Here is a 20,713-nt window from a genome sequence, read left to right as displayed (position 1 = left end):
GGTGGAAAAGACCTTTTGAGATTTTTTAATTGAAAGGGGAAGAAGATTAACACATTAACGATTAACCATTAATGTACTTTCCCTGGTTGTATTTTCAGTGGCAGCGCTATCTTGGGTCTTATTTGCAGGAAGGAGAATGGATAGCGACTGCTCATGTGCCCACGTTTAATGAGTACATAAAGAATGCGCGCACTAGCTCAGGGATGTGTATTTTAAATTTGTTTCCCCTTCTCTTGATGGGTCAACTTCTCCCAAACAACGTTCTGGAGCAAATATATTCTCCGTCTAAGATGCAGGAGCTCTCAGAATTTACGGTCAGACTCATCGACGACTTGAAAGATTTCGAGGTATTTAGCATCTAAATCGAGATTTCGAGGTATTATACAATTCTATGCAAAATACTGATTCGTCTTCACTATTTGCAATGAAGGACGAGAAGGAACACGGGCAGATGGCTTCAAGTATAGCTTGTTATATTAAAGACAATCCTGATTCTACCGTGGAAAATGCGATAAACCATATCAAGGGCATCCTTCATCTCTCCCTTGAGGAATTGAATCGGGAGTATCTTAAGGAGGACAGTGTACCATTATGTTGCAAGAAGTTCACTTTCAATATAACACGAGGACTTCAATTTTTGTTCAGATACGGAGACGGCTTATCCGTATCTAACAAGGAAGTGAAGGACCAAATATTCAAAATTCTCGTCGATCAAGTGCCTATCAAGGAATAATGGCGACCCGGTTACTGTTACTAGGTGTGTGTATTAAGTATGTTTTTAATAAGTGGGGCGATTAAGAATAAGAGTTTTAGTGCAAATCTTTATGGACGTAGTTTAGCCAAGTTCCGCCAAAGTGCCTGTGGAAATTGTTCCCTGACAAATTCCAAGTATTGTGTACTGTAATTACAATCATCGCGCAATCACCGCTGCACCATTTTCCATTTTTCTAGTGTATTCTTATATGTTTTATCATCCTGAAAGAAATATTATATTTCCCTTATAGTTGGTTGAATTTGTAAGATGTTGAGTTGGTTGGATTTGTACGATGTAACGTATTATGTGTCGGTCATTTTTCGTTTTCTCTTTTCCTTTTTATTTTTAACAATGGTATCAATTTTATAATTTATATTTGTTTTTAGTGTAGTTTAATTAATTATTATAAAATTGTTTTTTTTCAAAATAATTTTGACATATTTTCAGAAATACCACTAAAAATTTTAGTGGAAGTTTACTTTCAATCCTAGCTACCAGTGGACAAAATTGAGACATAAATTTAATGTTGAACATTATTTATAGTTATATATTTTGTTGAAGTTATCAACCAATTATGAGAGAGAATGTTTTATAAATATAACAACAGGATTTTCACCTTTTTCTGGGATATATCTATTTATTTTCCTTACCTACTATCAAAATTTGACTATTTAACTAGTTAAATTGCTTACTTTGTTACTGGTTATATTGCTGCAATGAGTCTAGATCTTGTGCTGGTGGAGTGTGCCATCCCAGACAGAAATTGGGCTTGAAGTGACTTTCTCTCGCCACCCATTGATGGTTGTTCGCTTGGGTTTTCTGATGAGAAGATGAAACTATCAATATACTTACATCGCTTCGATTTTTTTATTAGAAGATGAAACACATACATATACTTATCTCTTTTGATCACGATTTGTGGGTATATAATGTTAAAGTCTTAACATATAGAATGATAATAATAAGGATGGGAATTTAGAAAAAATACATATAGAAAAGGAAGAAAAATAGAAACAATTTTGAAATTGGAAAATTTATATTTTTCAAATTAGCTCTTACTTTGGAAAGTAGTGAAGATAGTAAAGTCAAGAAAACAAGAAAAATAAGAAAGGATTGAAAATAGATTATTACTAATTTTTAAAATCTATTTCTAATTTGACAAATACTATATAAATAAGTTTAGAATGGTGATTTTTTAATTATCTTTTTATTTATTAGATAATAGATAGAAAGCTTTTGGATTCTTTAGATTTTAGATTTAAGTTCTCAAGCAAAAAGTAAGTATATTTTTTTTAGAGGTGAATTGCCTCTTTAAAATTGTTATATTATCCGGATATTGGAAAATAAGTTATTAGAAAGTGTTCAAAACCTAAAATGAAGTAGAAAAAAATATATATAATATTTCATTGTTAGAAAAAATAAAATTATATTTTCAAATTTTTAAGATGTATAATATCAATTTTTTAAGCTAATTAAAAAATTTCCATTTAATTTTTTATCATATCATATGGAATTCGAATTCAAACATAAATATGGGTAATTATACTTTCAATACAGCACGAGGACTTCAATTTCTCTTTAGATACGGAGATGGCTTATCCGTATCGAACAAGGACGTAAAGGACCAGATATTGAAAATTATCGTCGACCGAGTGCCTATTGAGGAACAATTACGACTGGGTTACCGTTACTAGCTGTGTGTATTAAGTGTGTTTTGAATGTTTTATGGTTTCGCAAATGCGTATGGCCATAGGACCCTAGGTTAAATAAGTTGCGGGATTGAGAATAAGAGAATTTGTGCAAGTGTTTGTGGACGTAGTTTCGCTAAGTTCTACCAATGTGCCTGTGGAAATTGTTCCCCGACATATTCCAAGTATCGTGCACCGCAATTACTATCATCACCCAATCACCGCTGCACCATTTTCCATTTTTCTACTGTATTCTTATATGTTTTATCATCTGGAAAATATATTATATTTGATTTATAGTTGGTTGGATTTGTCAGGTGTTACATATAATGGGTACAAATGGGATCAATTTTATAATTCTTTTTAAGTGTAGTTTAATTATTAACTAAAATGGTTTTTTTTTGTTTTCATCAGATTTTCAGAAATATGGCTAAAGGTTTTATTAAATCATGGAAAAATGCCATTTTATAAAATTTTGATAGATATTTTCAGAAATATCTCTATAAATTTTAGTAAATTATGAGAAATGTTATTTTTTTTTAATAGAATATCTCAACAGATTTTACCAAATTATAGAAAAATGCCATTTTATTTTTATATGTATTTAGGGTAATAGAAGAATTTTATAGTAATTTTTATGATGCTTAAAATTGATCAAATTTATTCTTTTAAAATTAGAGTTAGAGTTTTAATAGTGATTTTTGCCATGATAAAATTGACAGGATTTATTAGATTATTTTAATGAAAATTATATATTTTTGGTTAATTGTTTATTCAAATATTTTAATTTAATAAATTTTAAAAAATATTAAAATGATTATTTTGTTTTTATTTTTAAAAAGTTAAATATTTATTATTTTATAATATAATATAATTTTGAAAATAATAATATCTTACATATTATGAAATTAATATACAATAAAAATATATTTAGAATAAACTAAATGCAATTTTTTTATTAAAATTTTTAAAAATATTATATAAGTGTTAAAGGAAATAATATGGTTTGCTATTATATAAAATACCAAAATGTATATAAAGTAATTGAGTTATAATATGGATATATGGTTAGTTATTATATAAAGTAATTGAGTTATAATATGGATAATATGGTTAGTTATTATATAAGATATTAAAATACACAAAGCAATTTAATTATATGTAAGTTATTATATAAAATATTAAAAATGCATATAAAGTATTTTAGTTATAGGTTTAAATTATCACCTTACAATAAACATTTAAGAATAGAACGATAAGTATTAAAATGAACATAATATGATTAATTATTTGGCAAAAATTAAAAATGCATATACAGTAATATAGTTGTTGTAAGCTTTTTACAATACAAGTGAGAAGAATGAGTATGGTTTTGGTTTATTATTTTATTAGTATATCTATATAATTTAAATGGTTTATTAAAATATTTGTTTTATATTTTTAATATTATAAAATAAATATGTGTGAGAGAGAAATTGCAAGGTTAAAGATATTTATTTTAATATATTCAATTATTTTTTTGGTGAATGGGGAATTAAATTTGTTAACAATATTTAAGTTATATATATATATATAACCAAGAATATTGGCTTCTTATTTATTATAAATATTGCTAAAGCTCATGTTTTTAAGACATTTTTAAAATTAATTGATATAATTAAAGTCGAACCAAGGGCATAACTACTTTGAGATAAACATCAACTTTAATATATAATTTACTATTAAGTATATTCTAGAATATTTTATAGAGATTAAGTCCCTAAGAGCCACCTCATAATTATTAATAATTAATGAAAGTTCCAAAATAGACAAATCTATCTATAATTATGCTTTCTATTTTGAAAAAATTAATTCTATGTTACATATCTAATGATTTGTAAAGTCCCTTTAACCTCTCTTGGTTAGAACAGAAATTGTATGAGCAATGTTCCAATGACTTAAAATAATTGAGATTTTTAGAGGAGTTCGTAAAACCCATCGTAATTCTCTACAAAAATGTTTTAGGAAAATGTTTAACAACCAAATAAGAATACAAAAATTAAGTATGTGTCTTAATGTTCCAATGACTTAAAATAATTGATACTTTTAGAGGAGTTTGTAAAACCCATTGTAATTCGCTACAAAAATGTTCTAGAAAAATGTTTAACAACCAAATAAGAATACAAATTTAAGTATGTGTCATTATGTGTCGAGAAAATCACTAATAATATTTTTATAAATATTAAAAATTTAGCTTTAATAGAATTTATGGTCGAGAAAATAAAATTTCAATTTAGATTCATCTTATCTTGCAATCCATTATAATTCTAGAGGGATGAAATTTATAGAGAAGTAAATATTTCCTCACCTTTTTTTTCTCTAAATGGTTTACACCATAAAGGGTTTGATATTTCTTTGCACATGATACATATAGAGTTAAGATAAATCTATATCAATTCATATATATATATACACATGATAAATATAGAGTAATCCACATTAACTATGAAAGCATATATATATATATATATATATATATATATATATATATATATATATATATATGAGAGTATTTCTAACCAAATGTATATGTATATATCAAGTGGACATTGATTTTGTTCAATTTTGGATCCAAATTGAAATTATTTTTTAACGGATTTTCTTACTTTCAATTACCATGTCTCTATATATAAATATGATATAAATTTATTTTGCTTAATGATAGCACCAAAATATTTTATTTATGGTTGATATTGTTGATATTTCAAGGTCTATGCAAGAATTTAAGCACAAGAATAATGACACAAAATTGAATAGTACAAAATATTTTACTTAGTAAAACTCTAACATTTTATATAAATTTATTTTGCTTAATGCTAACACTAAAATATTTTATTTATGGTTGATATTGTTGATATTTCAAAATCTATGTAAGAATTTGATGAGAAGAAAAATGACACAAAATTCAATAGTATATAATATTTTACATAGTAAAACTCTACCCTTTTGTTATTATAAGAAAATTACAATCAAGCTTATATTCCTCTTCAATAGTTCGAAAAATTCATAAATGAAGTAGGATTTGTTGCAATAGTTTTGGTATTGGTTTTGGAAACCAAAATTGTTAAGGTAAATGTAATAAAAAGTTAGGTGAATCTCATCTTTATTTTTCCTTAAATTATTTTTTTGTCACATTTGTTTTGGTAACTACCATTATGTTTGTTAAGCTAAATGTTATAAAAAATTAGGTGAATCTCATCTTTGTTTATCTTTAGATTATTTTCTTTTTGTTACACTCAAGAATGGACACTTTGCAAAAAAAATTCAACGTTTCCAAATTTGAACGTACCACCTATGGAGACTAGGATTGGAATGAGGAGTTGTGTAATTAGATTTTATATTTTCAATAAATGTCTTACCTTGGGAAAACTATGGGAAAGAGAACATGAGTACCACCTATGGAGACTAGGATTGGAATGAGGAGTTGTGTAATTAGATTTTATATTTTCAATAAATGTTTTACCTTGGGAAAACTATGGGAAAGAGAACATGAGTAATAGAGACTTCTTCCTATTCTACAAAAGCTATTAAGTAGCCAAGTCCACATAGGAGAGAAATCATTTATTAAGAAAATAACATAATTGGAAAGAAATATTATGCCAAATTAATAATTAGAAATTATGATGCAGGGTTACCCCTGCTTTACCCACAGTTTGCATGGATTATGCATATAGCTATCTATCCTAGGAATTTTTAACTCACTAAGTAGTTAAATCATCAATTCTAAGGTTTAAGGGCCCTTTCTCAAACTCTGCAGAATAACTCATTACTATGCCATCAATGCCTAATTCCTAGGCAATATCCACTTATCAGAATTTAAATCACCCCTTTAAGCCTTCAATTTGGAATTTATTAAAGGCCTTCTCTTAATTCCTTCCTATTGGGATGTTATAACCCTTCTAAACCTTCAACCATTCTTTATCGGGCCTATCAGGAATTTATAAACCTTTAATACTCTTCATTAAATATTAATCCCATACTTAATAACCAAACCCACATACATAACTTTTCCCTTTCTAAAACCTTGGTTCATATATGTTATATTGCATGAAATGCATTATCGGTGCTATTTTCCTTCTAAACCCATTTACAAAGGAAATCACCCATAAAACATACCTTTCTACCTTTGGTATGGCTACTGCATGATTCCCGAGGTTTACCTTTATCGCTATAGGCAATCGCATCCTCCGCAGTCACATTAACACATGTTCCCCTATCTCCGCCGATATGCGATCATATAATCTTTCGGACTTGAAATAATATTAACTATGCTTCATTTCACTATCGAGTCTGCTCTTATCGGCCCTTCGCACAATTGCATATCACATGTATTGAAGCCAAGGTCTACAAAACATTGTGATCTGATCACATCTTCACTGATCCTTTTCTTGATCCAACGGTCATTAATGCTCCCGATCTCCAGAGTCACTCTGATGGTTCTCTATCGTTGTTATGCACCTAGCAGATCCAATGGTCCATAATCATTTTGGGTTGGTAACAAGCCTGACACTTAACACTTCTTTCAAACTCGATGGAATTATAAAACCCCAACCTAATACATTTCAGGTCTGGCTTCTCAATTAAACTTCAATCACTTTGGCACCTGATGACCGTTCGATGGCGAGATCTCTCCAATCACTGATGTGATTTAATCCCAACCGTTGATCATTAAAGATCCAATGGCTACGATTCACCCATACTCCATTTCTTCCACCCTTCTCCTTTACTTAGATTTTTGCGTATTTCTTCAGGGTTTCTATGTTTTCCAGGTTTTCTAAAGATTTTCCTTCTGCCTTCAGTTCACTTCCACTTGAGCTCTAAGCTCATGATTTATTTTATCACCATCCTCTTTGGCTTCCAATTTCACTGTGCTTCGCCTGCATAAATATACATATGCAATTCTCTGATGCATGCAATCTATCATTCAACACTCAATCACGCATTTATACATATTTAACCAATCTTCGTATATATCTAAATATAAACACTTAATTACAGAATGAGATCTCTGTCTCTCTGGCTTGATTTTCTAATATCAGTGGCCTCTATTCCAACTCTGCCCGTAGGCTTACAATCACTCCAAATATCTAATCTCTCTAACCTATCTAACCTCTCTCTTTTCCTTTTAGGCTTACATTTATACATAAGGACTCTAAAACCAATTCCTGGTTTAGATCCATGAATTCCTTAACAAATTTCCTAAATCTCCTTCTTGTTCCTAAAATCATGAACTGACTCCTAATCTAGGATTTACAATCAATTCTCAATCCCTCAATCTCTCAACTATCCTAAATCTCTCATGTTCTCCTACATTCGAGAACATTTACAATAAAGCCTCACAATATTCAATTAATTCCCTACTCTAGCTTCTCTCATTAAAATCACTCAAAACATTAATAATTACATTTAATTCACTCTTAGGAATCCAACTTCCTTAAAAACACAATACCCCTATGTCTACTAGAATACAATGAGTTTTCTTGGGCTGGATGCTCCTGCATCAGACTCCCAAAGTAGAAAATTTCCATGATCTCCTGATCATGTTCTTCATATGTTGATATAAACCCCCAGGATCCCAAACTTTAGTTTGTAGCTGCCCAAACGCTTTGCTCATTTGCTGTTGTTGTATGTCTGCTATTTTCTGCTCTATCTTCCTCTCTTTTTCAATCAGGTTCATACTCTAATTGATCTTCCTTCCTGCTACTATCATCTTCCTCCCTTTGGCTTGTTTCATCACTAGCTGCCACATTTCTTCAATTTCTATGTCCAGCACATCCTTGGATTGGTTCATACCTTTTCACTTACCACTCTTTGCCTCCTTCTGCTTCAGGTTGTTGCTGTTGTCCACTAACTCTTCAAATTATTGTAGGTTACTTTTAATTACTTTGACTCCTATGCCAACTTCCTCCCTTTCATCCTTACCATCTTTCATGATTATCTCTTTCTTCATTGAATCATGATTGTCCAACATTCTCTCCAGCAATTGAACATCCCTATTCCATGGATTGAATTGTCCCAAAGAGTCTTCTTCTTCCATTTTTATTTGGCTGTCCATTTGTGCCAAAATTCCTCCAGCATCTGCAACTAAACCTACATTCATAAAACACTTGTTAAAATAAAAATCATAAGGCTTTTGTGCCTTATCTCCCTTTGGCAAAAATTTAGCTTGCTGCTCTATTTTCTCCTCCTCTATCAGCACATCAGTATGCTGATTTGAATTCTCAGCAGAATTCATGAGATTGTCAGCTAGTCTCTCCTCCACACCATCTATTCTAATGATGTCTTTCTGCCTTTGTCCACTGTAGTGAACTTCTTCATTCTTGTGTAATTCTGAATTTACAACCTGAACACTTACCTTTTGGTCTTCTAGCATTTTCTCCAAAAGACTTAACTCCTACCACAAATTTGCCATCTCACTTGGAATTTCTCCCAAGAGTTTTGTACAATCCTCACTATCTTCTCCTTTTTCACAAGCATAACTTATTGACACTATTTCTTCATTCTCGATTACAATAAAATTTTGATCCTCTATCACTTTGATAGTTTTAGATGTATGTCCATCACTCTCCCCTTGATCACTTAAGAAAATCAATTCCACATTATTTTCTTCAATAGCAAATTTCTTATCATAGGACACAACTGTCTCATCCCCACTGAAGATATTTCCTCCATTAAGCATGGAATTTATGAACTCCTTTTGCTGTAATAACTCAACTTGATCTTCATTTGAAAGACAGTCATCATCATACTTTACCTGACAATTTTCAGCTTCATTCAAGATATTTCCATAAAATGGTTTATCTTCTGCAATACCTGCATTCATACACAACCTGTCAGTTGTAAAACCACAAGACATCATGACCTCATTTGATGATTCAATCACCAATTCCTCCTATTGTTCCAAGCCCTTTACATGACTTAGAAATATTTCAATGGTCTTCTCCTCCACCTCATCAAGTCCTTTACTTGATTGCTTGATATCCTTTCCTACTTCCTCTTTTAAAACAAAATTTAGATTCTACCTTTCTTCTTCCCTCTTTATGAAAATATTAGCATATTGTCCTTCTCTCCATGTTTCACCTGTAAACATAAACAAATTATCATATTTAAAATCATCAGATCTTTTGCCCTCACTTGAAGTTTCAATCTTCAAGTCTTCATCTTCACCCAGAACTTCACCCTGCTCTGGTTCACAAATGGATACTTCCATTTCCATTTCCAACTCAGCTTCTCTGAGTTCTTCAGATCTCAATTGAACACCCAATATCTGTTAAAGCTTCATCATCTTTTCTTCTAATTGCACATTCACTTGCTGACTCCTCTTCTTTTGTAGCCTCTGCCACTTCACTTTCTTTCTCATGACATAACCATGTTTCTGCTCCATCTCATTTCTCTGCAATATCTCCACTAACACTTAAAGCTGAACTGTTATCTCAGCCATCTCCCTCTCATATTCCTCTTTGCTTAACTGTCTTTGTGTGCCATTTGCCTTGGCATCCTTCTCCTTTTTTCCTCTGTTGTGATCTCTTTCAGAACCTCTACTATGACTGTCACTAGTCATCATCCTCTCCATCTCTATGAGGTCCTCACTCACTTCAGTATGAGTTTCACTAAAGCCTCTTCAAGAGAAAGTCCTCCCTGCTGCCACTTACCTCACCAAGCTCTCCTCACTCAGTCTTTTGGCAAGAAATTGGTTCTCTATCTCTAGAACCTCCTTTGAGCACTCTTCTCTGCTCCTTTAGGCTTCAACTCATCTGTACCTTCTCAAGAACACAATTGTCCTCTTGTATTTCAATCACCATGAAATACTTGGTTCTGACCACTTCTTCTTCCGCTTAGAAATTCTTACCAACTTTCTTCATTACCTTGGAAATTCTACCCACATTCTTTGTGGAATTGCTTTTGTGATCTGCAACAATATCTCTACAGTAACAAGTCTCATCCTTGCTACATATGCTTCACTAAGCTTCTCTCCTCTAAGCTTAGTCTTTCAGCATCTCTCTGGTTCTTTCCTCTAAAATTATTTGAGCACTCCTTGCTCTTGGGCTATTGCTGCAATCTTCTCACCTCCTTATGTTGTTACCTGTGCATCAATATAAACCACAACTCTTCTATCCTCAAATCAAATCCAACAAAACATGTCATCTCACCTTCAAGATCTCTGCATGATCTTGTTCCACCATTTACCTGTACTTTGAATGGATTGTCCTCCTTTTTCTTGCATCTGCAAGTTCTGTTGCACTTTATCTCTGTGTGCCTACCTTCTGTCAGATTAGAATCTGATCCTTCCTTGCCTGCATACACATCTTAAAACACAACTCTATTCTAAATCTCTTTCTACAGAATTCCCTTATTCTATTCTGCTATCAATTGTTTCAATAATAATTATGCTCTGATACTAAATGACGTAGGGTTACCCCTGCTTTACCCACAGTTTGCATGGATTATGCATATAGCTATCTGTCCCAAGAATTTTTAACTCACTAAGGAGTTAAATCATCAATTCTAAGGTTTAAGGCCCCTTTCTCAAACTCTGCGGAATAATTCATTACTAACCCATCAATGCCTAACTCCTAGGAAATATCCACTTATTGGAATTTAAATCACCCCTTTAAGCCTTCAATTTGGACTTTATTAAAGGCCTTCTCTTAATTCCTTCCTATCAAGATGTTATAACCCTTCTAAACCTTCAACCATTCATTATCGGGGCTATCGGGACTTTATAAACCTTTAATACTCTTCATTAAATATTAATCCTACACTTAATAACCAAACCCACATACATAACTTTTCCCTTTCCAAAACCTTGGTTCATATATGTTATATTGCATGAAATGCATTATCGGTGCTATTTTCCTTCTAAACCCATTTACAAAGGAAATCACCCATAAAACATACCTTTCTGCCTTTGGTACAGCTACTACACGATTCCTGAGGTTTACCTTTATCGCTATCGGCAATCGCATCCTCCACAGTCACATTAACACATGTTCTCCTGTCTTCGCCAATATGTGATCATATAACCTTTCAGACTTGAAATATTAACTATGCTTCATTTCACTATTGGGTCCACTCCTATCAGCCCTTCGCACAATTGCATATCACATGTATTGAAGCCACGGTCTATAAAACATTGTGATCCGATCACATCTCCACCGTTGATCCTTTTCTTGATCCAACGGTCATTAACGCTCCCGATCTCCAAAGTCGCTCTAATGGTTCTCTACCATTGATCTGTGCCTAGCAGATCCAATGGTCCATAATCATTTCAGGTTGGTAACAGGCCCGACACTTAACACTTCTTTCAGACCCGATGGAATTATAAAACCCCAACCTAATACATTTTGGGTTCGGCTTCTCAATTAAACTTTGATCACTTTGGCACCTGATGACCATTCGATGGCGAGATCTCTCCAATCGTCGATGTGATTTAATCCCAACCGTTGATCATTAAAGGTCCAACAACTATGATTCACCCGTACTCCATTTCTTCCACCCTTCTCTTTTACTTAGATTTTTGCGTATTTCTTCTGGGTTTTTGTGTTTTCTGGGTTTTCTAAAGGTTTTCCTTTTGCCTTCAGTTCACTTCTGCTTGATCTCTAACCTCGTGATTTCTTTTACCACCATCCTCTTTGGCTTCCAATTGGTCCTTCGAATGGATCAATGGCCCCTTTCAAACCTCTGTATTACTCTCTTCTTCTCTATGCATTCGCTGAATTCCCCTCTCTGTGTTCACTGCACTTCGCCTGGATAAATATACATATGCAATTCTCTGATACATGCAATCTATCATTCAACACTCAATCACGCATTTAGACAGATTTAACCAATCTCTATAAATATCTAAATATAAACACTTAATTACAGAATGAGATCTCTGTCTCTTTGGCCCAATTTTCTAATATCAGTGGCCTCTACTCCAACTTTGCCCGTAGGCTTACAATCACTCCAAATATCTAACCTTTCTAACCTCTCTAACCTCTCTAACCTCTCTAACCTCTCTCTTTTCCTTTTAGGCTTACATCGATACATAAGGACTCTAAAACCAATTCCTGGTTTAGATCCATGAATTCCTTAACAAATTTCCTAATTCTCCTTCTTGTTCCTAAAATCATGAATTGACTCCTAATCTATGATTTACAATCAATTCTCAATCCCTCAATCTCTCAACTATCCTAAATCTCTCATGTTCTCCTACATTCGAGAACATTTACAATAAAGCCTCATAATATTCAATTAATTCCCTACTCTAGCTTCTCTCATTAAAATCACTCAAAACATTAATAATTACATTTAATTCACTCTTAGGAATCCAAATTCCTTAAAAACACAATAACCCTATGTCTACTAGAATACAATGAGTTTTCTTGGGCTGGATGCTCTTGCATCAAACTATCATAATGGGAGAGAAATATTACGTTAAAAATTTATCTAGAGAGAAATACTAAGTTGGGTGAAAAGTAAAAGAAAGCACAAAAACCAGGACATTTCCAAGGAAAAGTCTCCTAGGAAGAGATAAAAATACCACTAAGGAATACATAAGAAGTTGTTATTATTGGAGGTAAAAAGTCTCAGCTCAAGGGGAATTTGTTTATTGTAGTTGGTTGGTTGAGAGGAACATGCTCTATCCAGTAGGATTCGTAGCAATGCTATTACAGTTAGGAAATCTTAAATTTGCATTATTACTAGGGGTGAATGTTATGTGATATTTCTTATACTCTCTATGCATGCACCATTAATTATATGTCGGTATGTCTCATTAAAGACTAGAAATTAGATATATATTGATTTTTATAACTCATGATATGATTAATAATATATTGATATGCAATGCTATTATAGTTAGGAAATCTTAAATTTGCATTATTACTAGGGGTGAATGTTATGTGATATTTCTTATACTCTCTATGCATTCACCATTAATTATATATGGGTATGTCTGGTTAAAGACTAGAAAAGAGATATATATTGATTTTTATAACTCATGATAGTGATTAATAATATATTGATATGGTTGTAGGAGATAGAAGTGAATGGATATTCATAATTAATCTAGTTAGGGGGATAAAGAAGGGATATAAATTGATGTTTGTGCATATTAAATATAATTATAAGGAAAAATGGTACATACAAATATAATATAGTTCCACAATTAGGTATAACATATATAAGGTCATTAGATTAATCTTTTATGCATATTTCCAATGGAATGTCCTTTCTAGAGAAGACATTGATTAAGGCATAAAAAGGGATTTATGACAAATTGGGAGCAATGAATTAAACTATGGGTCACAAGGAAATGATATTTATATGTTTAGACAACATAGACACTAAAAGGAAATTATTGAACAAAATAATACCCCAACACGAAATACAAGGGTAATTTATTTTAAAACAATAAATTGACTTCTAGAAATTGGAGAAATACTAATTATTTATTTTCCAATAAGAAAACATGAAATGAACATCATAGCAATGGTAACTAATCAATATGCTATAATTACATTCCCAATTCATAAAATGAAAGATTGCAAACTAATGAGAGATCTCCGTAGAGGTGATGATAGTGCTTTTACACTTCATATCAATAATATATTCTAACAAGTTGATGCAAAGAGTGCATATAATGAGGTAAATATAAAGGAATTATACATATTATTACCATACATATAGTGGAATTCATACCCCCAAGTATGAAATCAATACTAATAGTAAATATAATTGAAATCAACGCTAGTAGTAAATATAACTTTTTCTCAAAGAACAATTATTCAATACGCAACATGTACCAAAACAAAATTCTATTAATAGGTAGAGAAATGGTTTAGAAGACCAAATACAAGGGAAAGTGGGAACAACCTACTCTATAGAATTAAAAGGGAACCAATGTACAAAATATCTTTATAAAAAAAAATTGAATATACAAAGTTTATGCGAGATCGGGCAAGTGTGGATCAGGGCCAGTGATTAACCGTGGACTTAAATAAATCTACATTCAACATTAATGAAGTGTTTAGGCACTGCACAGGTCAAATGTATGTAACAGAACTCTCGGGATCAAGCTTGAGCTCACCCTTATATTGACAAGGATATGAATAGGAGTCACATAAAGAAATTTCAAGTTACGTGTAAGGATTCACCAATAAGAAATTATTTCCTTCAGTATGAAAAATTTACAATAAAAAGAATAATATATTTGGAATCAGTATGTGAAGTAGGAGGTACTTGGTAGAGAAGGAAAGCCAAGTAGTAAAATTTAACCTATGTGATGAAAATCACATAAAAGGTTAAACCCTCAAAGAAATGTCAAGTTATAAAATATAGAGTCAATAGTGAGTAATTGCAAAAAAACCCTTCACCATTAGAAACAATTAAATGTTAAAATAAGAACTCTCAGAATATAGACCAAAATTAAATCAAGGATTAAATATAATGGTTGGGATAAAACCTAGCTCATTAACCATAGATACACCTTGAGCAGGCCATATTTTTTGTTCCAGCTTTAGAATACCAACTGACGAAAACCCCTTAACGGTTTAATTTCGAAATGATATACAGTCAAAGGAGAAATTCCATATTAAGAAGCAGTAGTAGAAATTAGGAAAATGGCATGAGGGAATTACGTGTAGGGTTAAAGGTTAGGACCCATGGAGAATTTGTCTCTTAAATTCCTCTTGAAAAATTGAAGGAGAAATGAATTGGAAACATGGGAACTCAACAAAAAAAATACACAAAGAAGATACAGGTATAAAATGAAATTAACCATAGTTACAAAATAAGAACCCTAGGGATAGAGAAAAAAATACATGAACCAATGGGTAAACAAGAAAATTCTTGAAGTCCTCTAGAAATTTGATATCCACCTTAAAAAGGGGTCAAACAAAGTCTCAGAATGGTGCATAAGAAAATAATATTATGTTCTTGTGTAACAAGAAGGTTGTAGCAGTTAGAAATTACAATTGTGTATTATGAAAAGTCCCAAAATAAAAACTCAGTGAAATAAGGGGAGAAATTTGAAGCTACCTCTGTGAAATCAACAACGTGGGTGAAGACACTTGACCAAGTGGAAGTCAAATACCCTAAAATTACAAATGGCCAAGGAAATTGAGAACACCTGCCATGGAAAAAAGGCAGGGTTTGAAACCCTTGTTCGGATTCGCCAGATGAAAGAACCAGGTTAGTGGCAAAAAAATGACAAAAGAAAATGAACAATAAACAAAAAACTTTACCTAGTTCTATTCCTTTCTCTTACCTTAGCCGTTGAATTTCTGTGTTAAATCTTGGCCATGGAACATGAAAAACATGTGAATGTAGTGAGTTGGCTCCATTAAAAAGTGACAAGTGTTATTAATCACATGGAAGGATCTTTAACCCTTTTGGTTTCCAAAGTGAGTGAGTGCATTTATATGGTTAATGAATAATGAAACCAAACATAAAGTGCACCTTCAAATTAAAAAGGGAATTAACGGGCGCATATGTATCAAGACAATATATACCTCAGATAAAAATTATAAAGAAATAAAATCTTAACTCAACACATGTGAACCATAAATGGTATATAAAGATCATAACCATGTAAACCTATGCCTAGATGAAAATACATCTGTTAAGAATCACAATAATCATGAAAATAAAGTTAGTAGACACCAAGGAACATATGGTAACTACATATAAGAAACAAGTTTACAAATGCAATAGATAAAATTAAGAATCAAGGCTCCAATATTATTAAAAATTCCTTATGAAAGTGTTAAATGAAGACATAAAATTTTGGAAAATGAAGGAGGAATATTATACTGAATCTCAGAAGTGTGAAGACTTATTTCTTAAAGGAATAATATGTTATTGATCTTGTAATTATATTAATGAGGACATTTTTTTTGTTATTTGAGAAGGGTATGTTACATATGGTATTGAAGTTGTAGGTTCAAATTTTGAGGCCTAAGGGCTAAACCATATCTTTAATTGTGTACATTGGTTGTGTCTCATAAAACTAATTAAACAAATAAAATGATACAACAAGGACATAAACTTGAGATTATATTTGGATTTGGTTGGGAGATGAAACTTCACCTCCAGAAAACCAATTATTGGAAATAGAAAAAAACATGAGACAAGAATTGGCTAGTATCATGGGCAACAATGGAAATTTTTTAAAGGCAAGTGGAAAGTAGAAAAGTTCACTAAATATTTGAATGAAAAGTAAAATCACAAACCTCTAGATACAGAGGTAGAGGAGGGCACATAAGACTCCTTAAAGAAAACAAATGCATATGATAGTGCTCGAAATGAGAATGACAAACCTTATTGAGGAAGAGTCACATATGACAAGTTCAAGAATTTAGTGGATAGCGAAAATATATGCTTAGATAAGTTCGCATTGATGCATGCATGTGTTAAGTAGTTGTTTGTAGAGAAGAAAATGATTGAAAATTTGTGGAAATATGCACATGTTAAACTTACTGAAACTCAAAATTTGCTAATTGTTGCTAATTTTTATTATGAAACAACATACAACCATCTAATCAAAGACAACACATGTCAATTAATACACTGTAAATTAGTATGTGAATATACACAAGGTATATAGGTAGAAGTAATGCATGTTATCTATGTATGATTACCTATAATAGTAAATTAAATAGAAAAAGAAAGGGCATGGAAAGACTTAGAACTGCATGAAAGGTTGTTAAGGATTTAAATGGAAGGATACCTATGTAAATAGGTGCAATTACAAGAAACCTTTTACAGTAGTATGTGATCTAATTTGCTACGAATTGTAGAAGTGTATAGAGGATCTAGAAAACCTGATTATTGGTATGGAAAGCACATAATAGTACCCAAGTACATAAGGAACTCAATGTTCCCTAAGAAGTAGTTACATAAATAGGAAACTCACACACACACATATGAAACTAAAACTACTCCAATGTACTATTCTAACTAACAGATGATAATATGAAAGAGAATGGAGTAATGGAATATTGGGTAAGAAAAAAATAGCTATTAACACTAAGTAGTGTTGTATACATTTTGGAAAAGTTAATTGTGAAGATACAAAGAAATGAACCTTTCTTCTAGGTTTATATACTTACAAATATGTATATAGAATGAGAATAAATGTATACAATACATATACAACATTGGAGTAGGAGATCCAAAAGAAAAGGCTGAGCATAAGAAAAATAAAAATCCATATATATGATGATTGACTATATATAACAATTGAAATATCAATAAAAAATTGTGAATTTAGAAATTTTAATTTTAAATTGTTTTATATATGTAATCATAGTAGTTAATGGAATATTCTAAGGAAATAGGAATGTCACACCCCCTCCTACACCCATAGCCCCAACAAAGTTAGAATGAGGTAGTCACCACGCAAATCCAACTCCTAATGTACAATTATGGGAACGTGACCTAATTTTTTTTACATTTTTCAACTTCCTTAAAAATTCCAATATATAACATCATTGCATCCATCTTATCAAAATGATTCTAAAAATATAATTTTTTCATCAATCCCATTTACGAATTGAGAGTTATGCCCTCTTAATGATAGACCCTTTTACTCTCTATATCATCTTAGCCTTCATGTGGCAGACATCCAGTAGGCCACGTGGTGGGTGTTTAGGAAGTTCTCGCATCGTGGACAGGTCCATGTGGAAGGAAAACTAAATCACAAGGTGAAATTCAACCTGTTTCCATCGACATGTATTTTATTTTCAATTTTGGGCCCGACCCCTGACCTCTGCCCTAAGTCAGGGTCGACTCTCCTCTTGGCATGGTAACGTGTTATGTTGGTGTCATCCTAACCCTTAACCTACCCAATCTCTCAACTCTATTCAAAATCCTAACCTCCACCATTTTCACAGTTAGTACACCATAGGTTGGGGTCGAGAGCCCTCGAAGTCCAACTTGCCTACCTCACCTCCCGAATTTTGACTTGTGGGTCCCTAAACTTAAATTTATGCCATTTTTAGTGTTTTATTAGGGTTCCAAACACCAATTTCTTTCAATATTTTTTTGGGGTTTTCTTAAACTTTTGAAGCACTGGTTCCAGCACTCACTTGACAATAATTTTAGGGAATATTATGCATAAGTTGGCCAAAAATAACTCAATAGAATGATGTAAAAAAAAATAAAATTTCTAGGCGAAATTATTTCCTGAGGACACATGGAGTAGGATAAAATCATTAACAAAACGAAAACTTACCTTCCTTGACTCAATCATCCCTACCAGCTAAACAATAAATGAAAAAGGATTTAGCATCACCTAAAACAATAAGGGTTAGCAGTAAAAAGTGTACAACAACCCATGATAAAAATTTCTCATCCATTCAACATTTAATCATGACAAGATGAGAAGCACTCCACGGTGACCATTGACTTCACTATGAAATCATTTCACTAGTGAAACCCCAAAAATATCATATGCAAATAAATCCTTTCAACAAGATGGTAGCGTAAGACCATTAATGACATGAAAAAATGCATTATCATTAATACATCCTCATAAGGATTATAACCGTCAGTTCAACATATGTGCACAAGTAGACCAAGTCTTGTTAGGAAACCATTCAACATATCACTAATTCACACATTAACATGAATTACATACATGATTATGAATAATAAGAACTTATCTTGGATTTGTATAGAAGATAGGCACTAACTTGGGGATTATAACTATCCACCCAACCATAGACAAGATGTAGCCAAGCTACTAGTAGCTATCACCCCTGAGATAGATGTCAGGGACTGAAGTTGTCTTGCACAAGGGAATAATTTCCACTGCCAAATGAAACAGGGACTCCAAATATCCTCCTACCCCCACCCACCAGCTACTCAGTAGTAAACCAATGCACAAGGAATCTAGAGTTCTACTACCTCCACCCTTCAGCTATCAAATAGCCACAAACACACTCTAGGGAATTGAGAGGGTTTACCTCCACCCTGGCAGCATGAAACATAGTGGTTCCACCCAATGAAGGGAATCTAGAAGTCATTGTCAAACCAAATGAGAAAGAAGAAATGGAGACCCAAGGCATCCAAAATAATGAATCGAGGGCCCAAGCCTCTACCCCAGGCTCTCAAGAAAATTTAGAGAAGGCCCTATCCACCATCCATCCCGCTTGGATATCTTGATAATTAGCCTCACTTGAAGGAAACCTGTTTTCTCCTATTTCTCAACCAAACATATAATTTATGTTGAGGGTGGTGAAGGAATCCAGCGACCTCCACATTTCTATACATGTCACTAGTTGTTCTACGAATTAAGTGATCTTGTATTCTTGCTATTAACAACACATCTTGATGTATTTTTATGAGCATCTCCATCAACCACCAGTAAGACTCCTGGTATAATATCTCTCCAATGCATAAAAAAAACACACGAGATGAGATACACACTTGAAATGTAATTTTTTGAGTATAATCCAAACTAAGTGGGTCCATTCTTATACTTTTGGTTATATTTTTTGATGTTTGTGCCCAGGCGCTTAAAGTACATATACATATGTTCACTATGTTGCACCAAACATATTTAAGCGCTCATGTCTTCCTTCCTCTGTGTGTGTGTTACCTCCACACTCCTCGCCTGCCAACTCCTATGTGTATGTCCCCTTTCCAACATTGTGATCCCATGACATCTACATATTATCTCTTCTGTTGTGTGAAGTAGCTCATTTCCACACTTCCCATGTAGTTGCTCATGCCTTAAATTTTGTCCTTCTTTTTATATACTTTGGAGCTCCAACAAGTATGGGTTATGTCCCTTCTTTGCAAATTTAAATTTTACAGAAGCAACCTCTCATTAAAACTCCATATAATTTTCATTAAATCTCAATAACTAGCCTTCAATGGTTATCACCAATAATCCATTTCTTTCCTTCAACAATCAAGTTGAAGTTCCCAAGTAATTGACTTCCCTAAGTCCCTTAGATTCTGTTTCCCTTAATAAACCCATTTAAAATTTAAATTTAAATATAGAAATAAACATTTACATGGGAAACATAAGCCAAATATAAGAATGAATATTACAAGCGCCTTCCCTTTTTTGGAACACCAACCTTGGTTTTCTTTGTCTATATACAATAGAGAAAATGTGCTAAAAGAAAAAAATTACATATTGTCCATGAAGATTTATATTTACAACTCTTTACAATATCTATATATATATATATATATATATATATATATATATATATATATATATATATATATATAT

The 20,713-nt window shown here is 32.2% G+C and overlaps 1 protein-coding gene across 1 annotated transcript in view; it reads left to right on the top strand.

The window, feature by feature from the left end:
- Positions 1-20,713, top strand: part of LOC149192859 (delta-selinene-like synthase, chloroplastic) — a 47,166-nt gene that overhangs the window by 3,116 nt on the left and 23,337 nt on the right. The window contains exons 9-10 of the mRNA XM_089406479.1: positions 99-347; positions 431-757. Coding sequence (XP_089262605.1) covers positions 99-347; positions 431-733 — 552 coding nt within the window. The 3' untranslated portion in view covers positions 734-757. The remainder of the gene's footprint in view (positions 1-98; positions 348-430; positions 758-20,713) is intronic.

This window comes from Pinus tabuliformis, chromosome 2_2 (assembly GCF_031772625.1).
Source record: "Pinus tabuliformis cultivar Carrire ecotype Pingquan chromosome 2_2, CPIR1, whole genome shotgun sequence".
In the NCBI taxonomy this organism is placed as follows: Eukaryota; Viridiplantae; Streptophyta; class Pinopsida; order Pinales; family Pinaceae; genus Pinus; species Pinus tabuliformis.
This window is presented reverse-complemented; position numbering and strand designations above follow the sequence as displayed.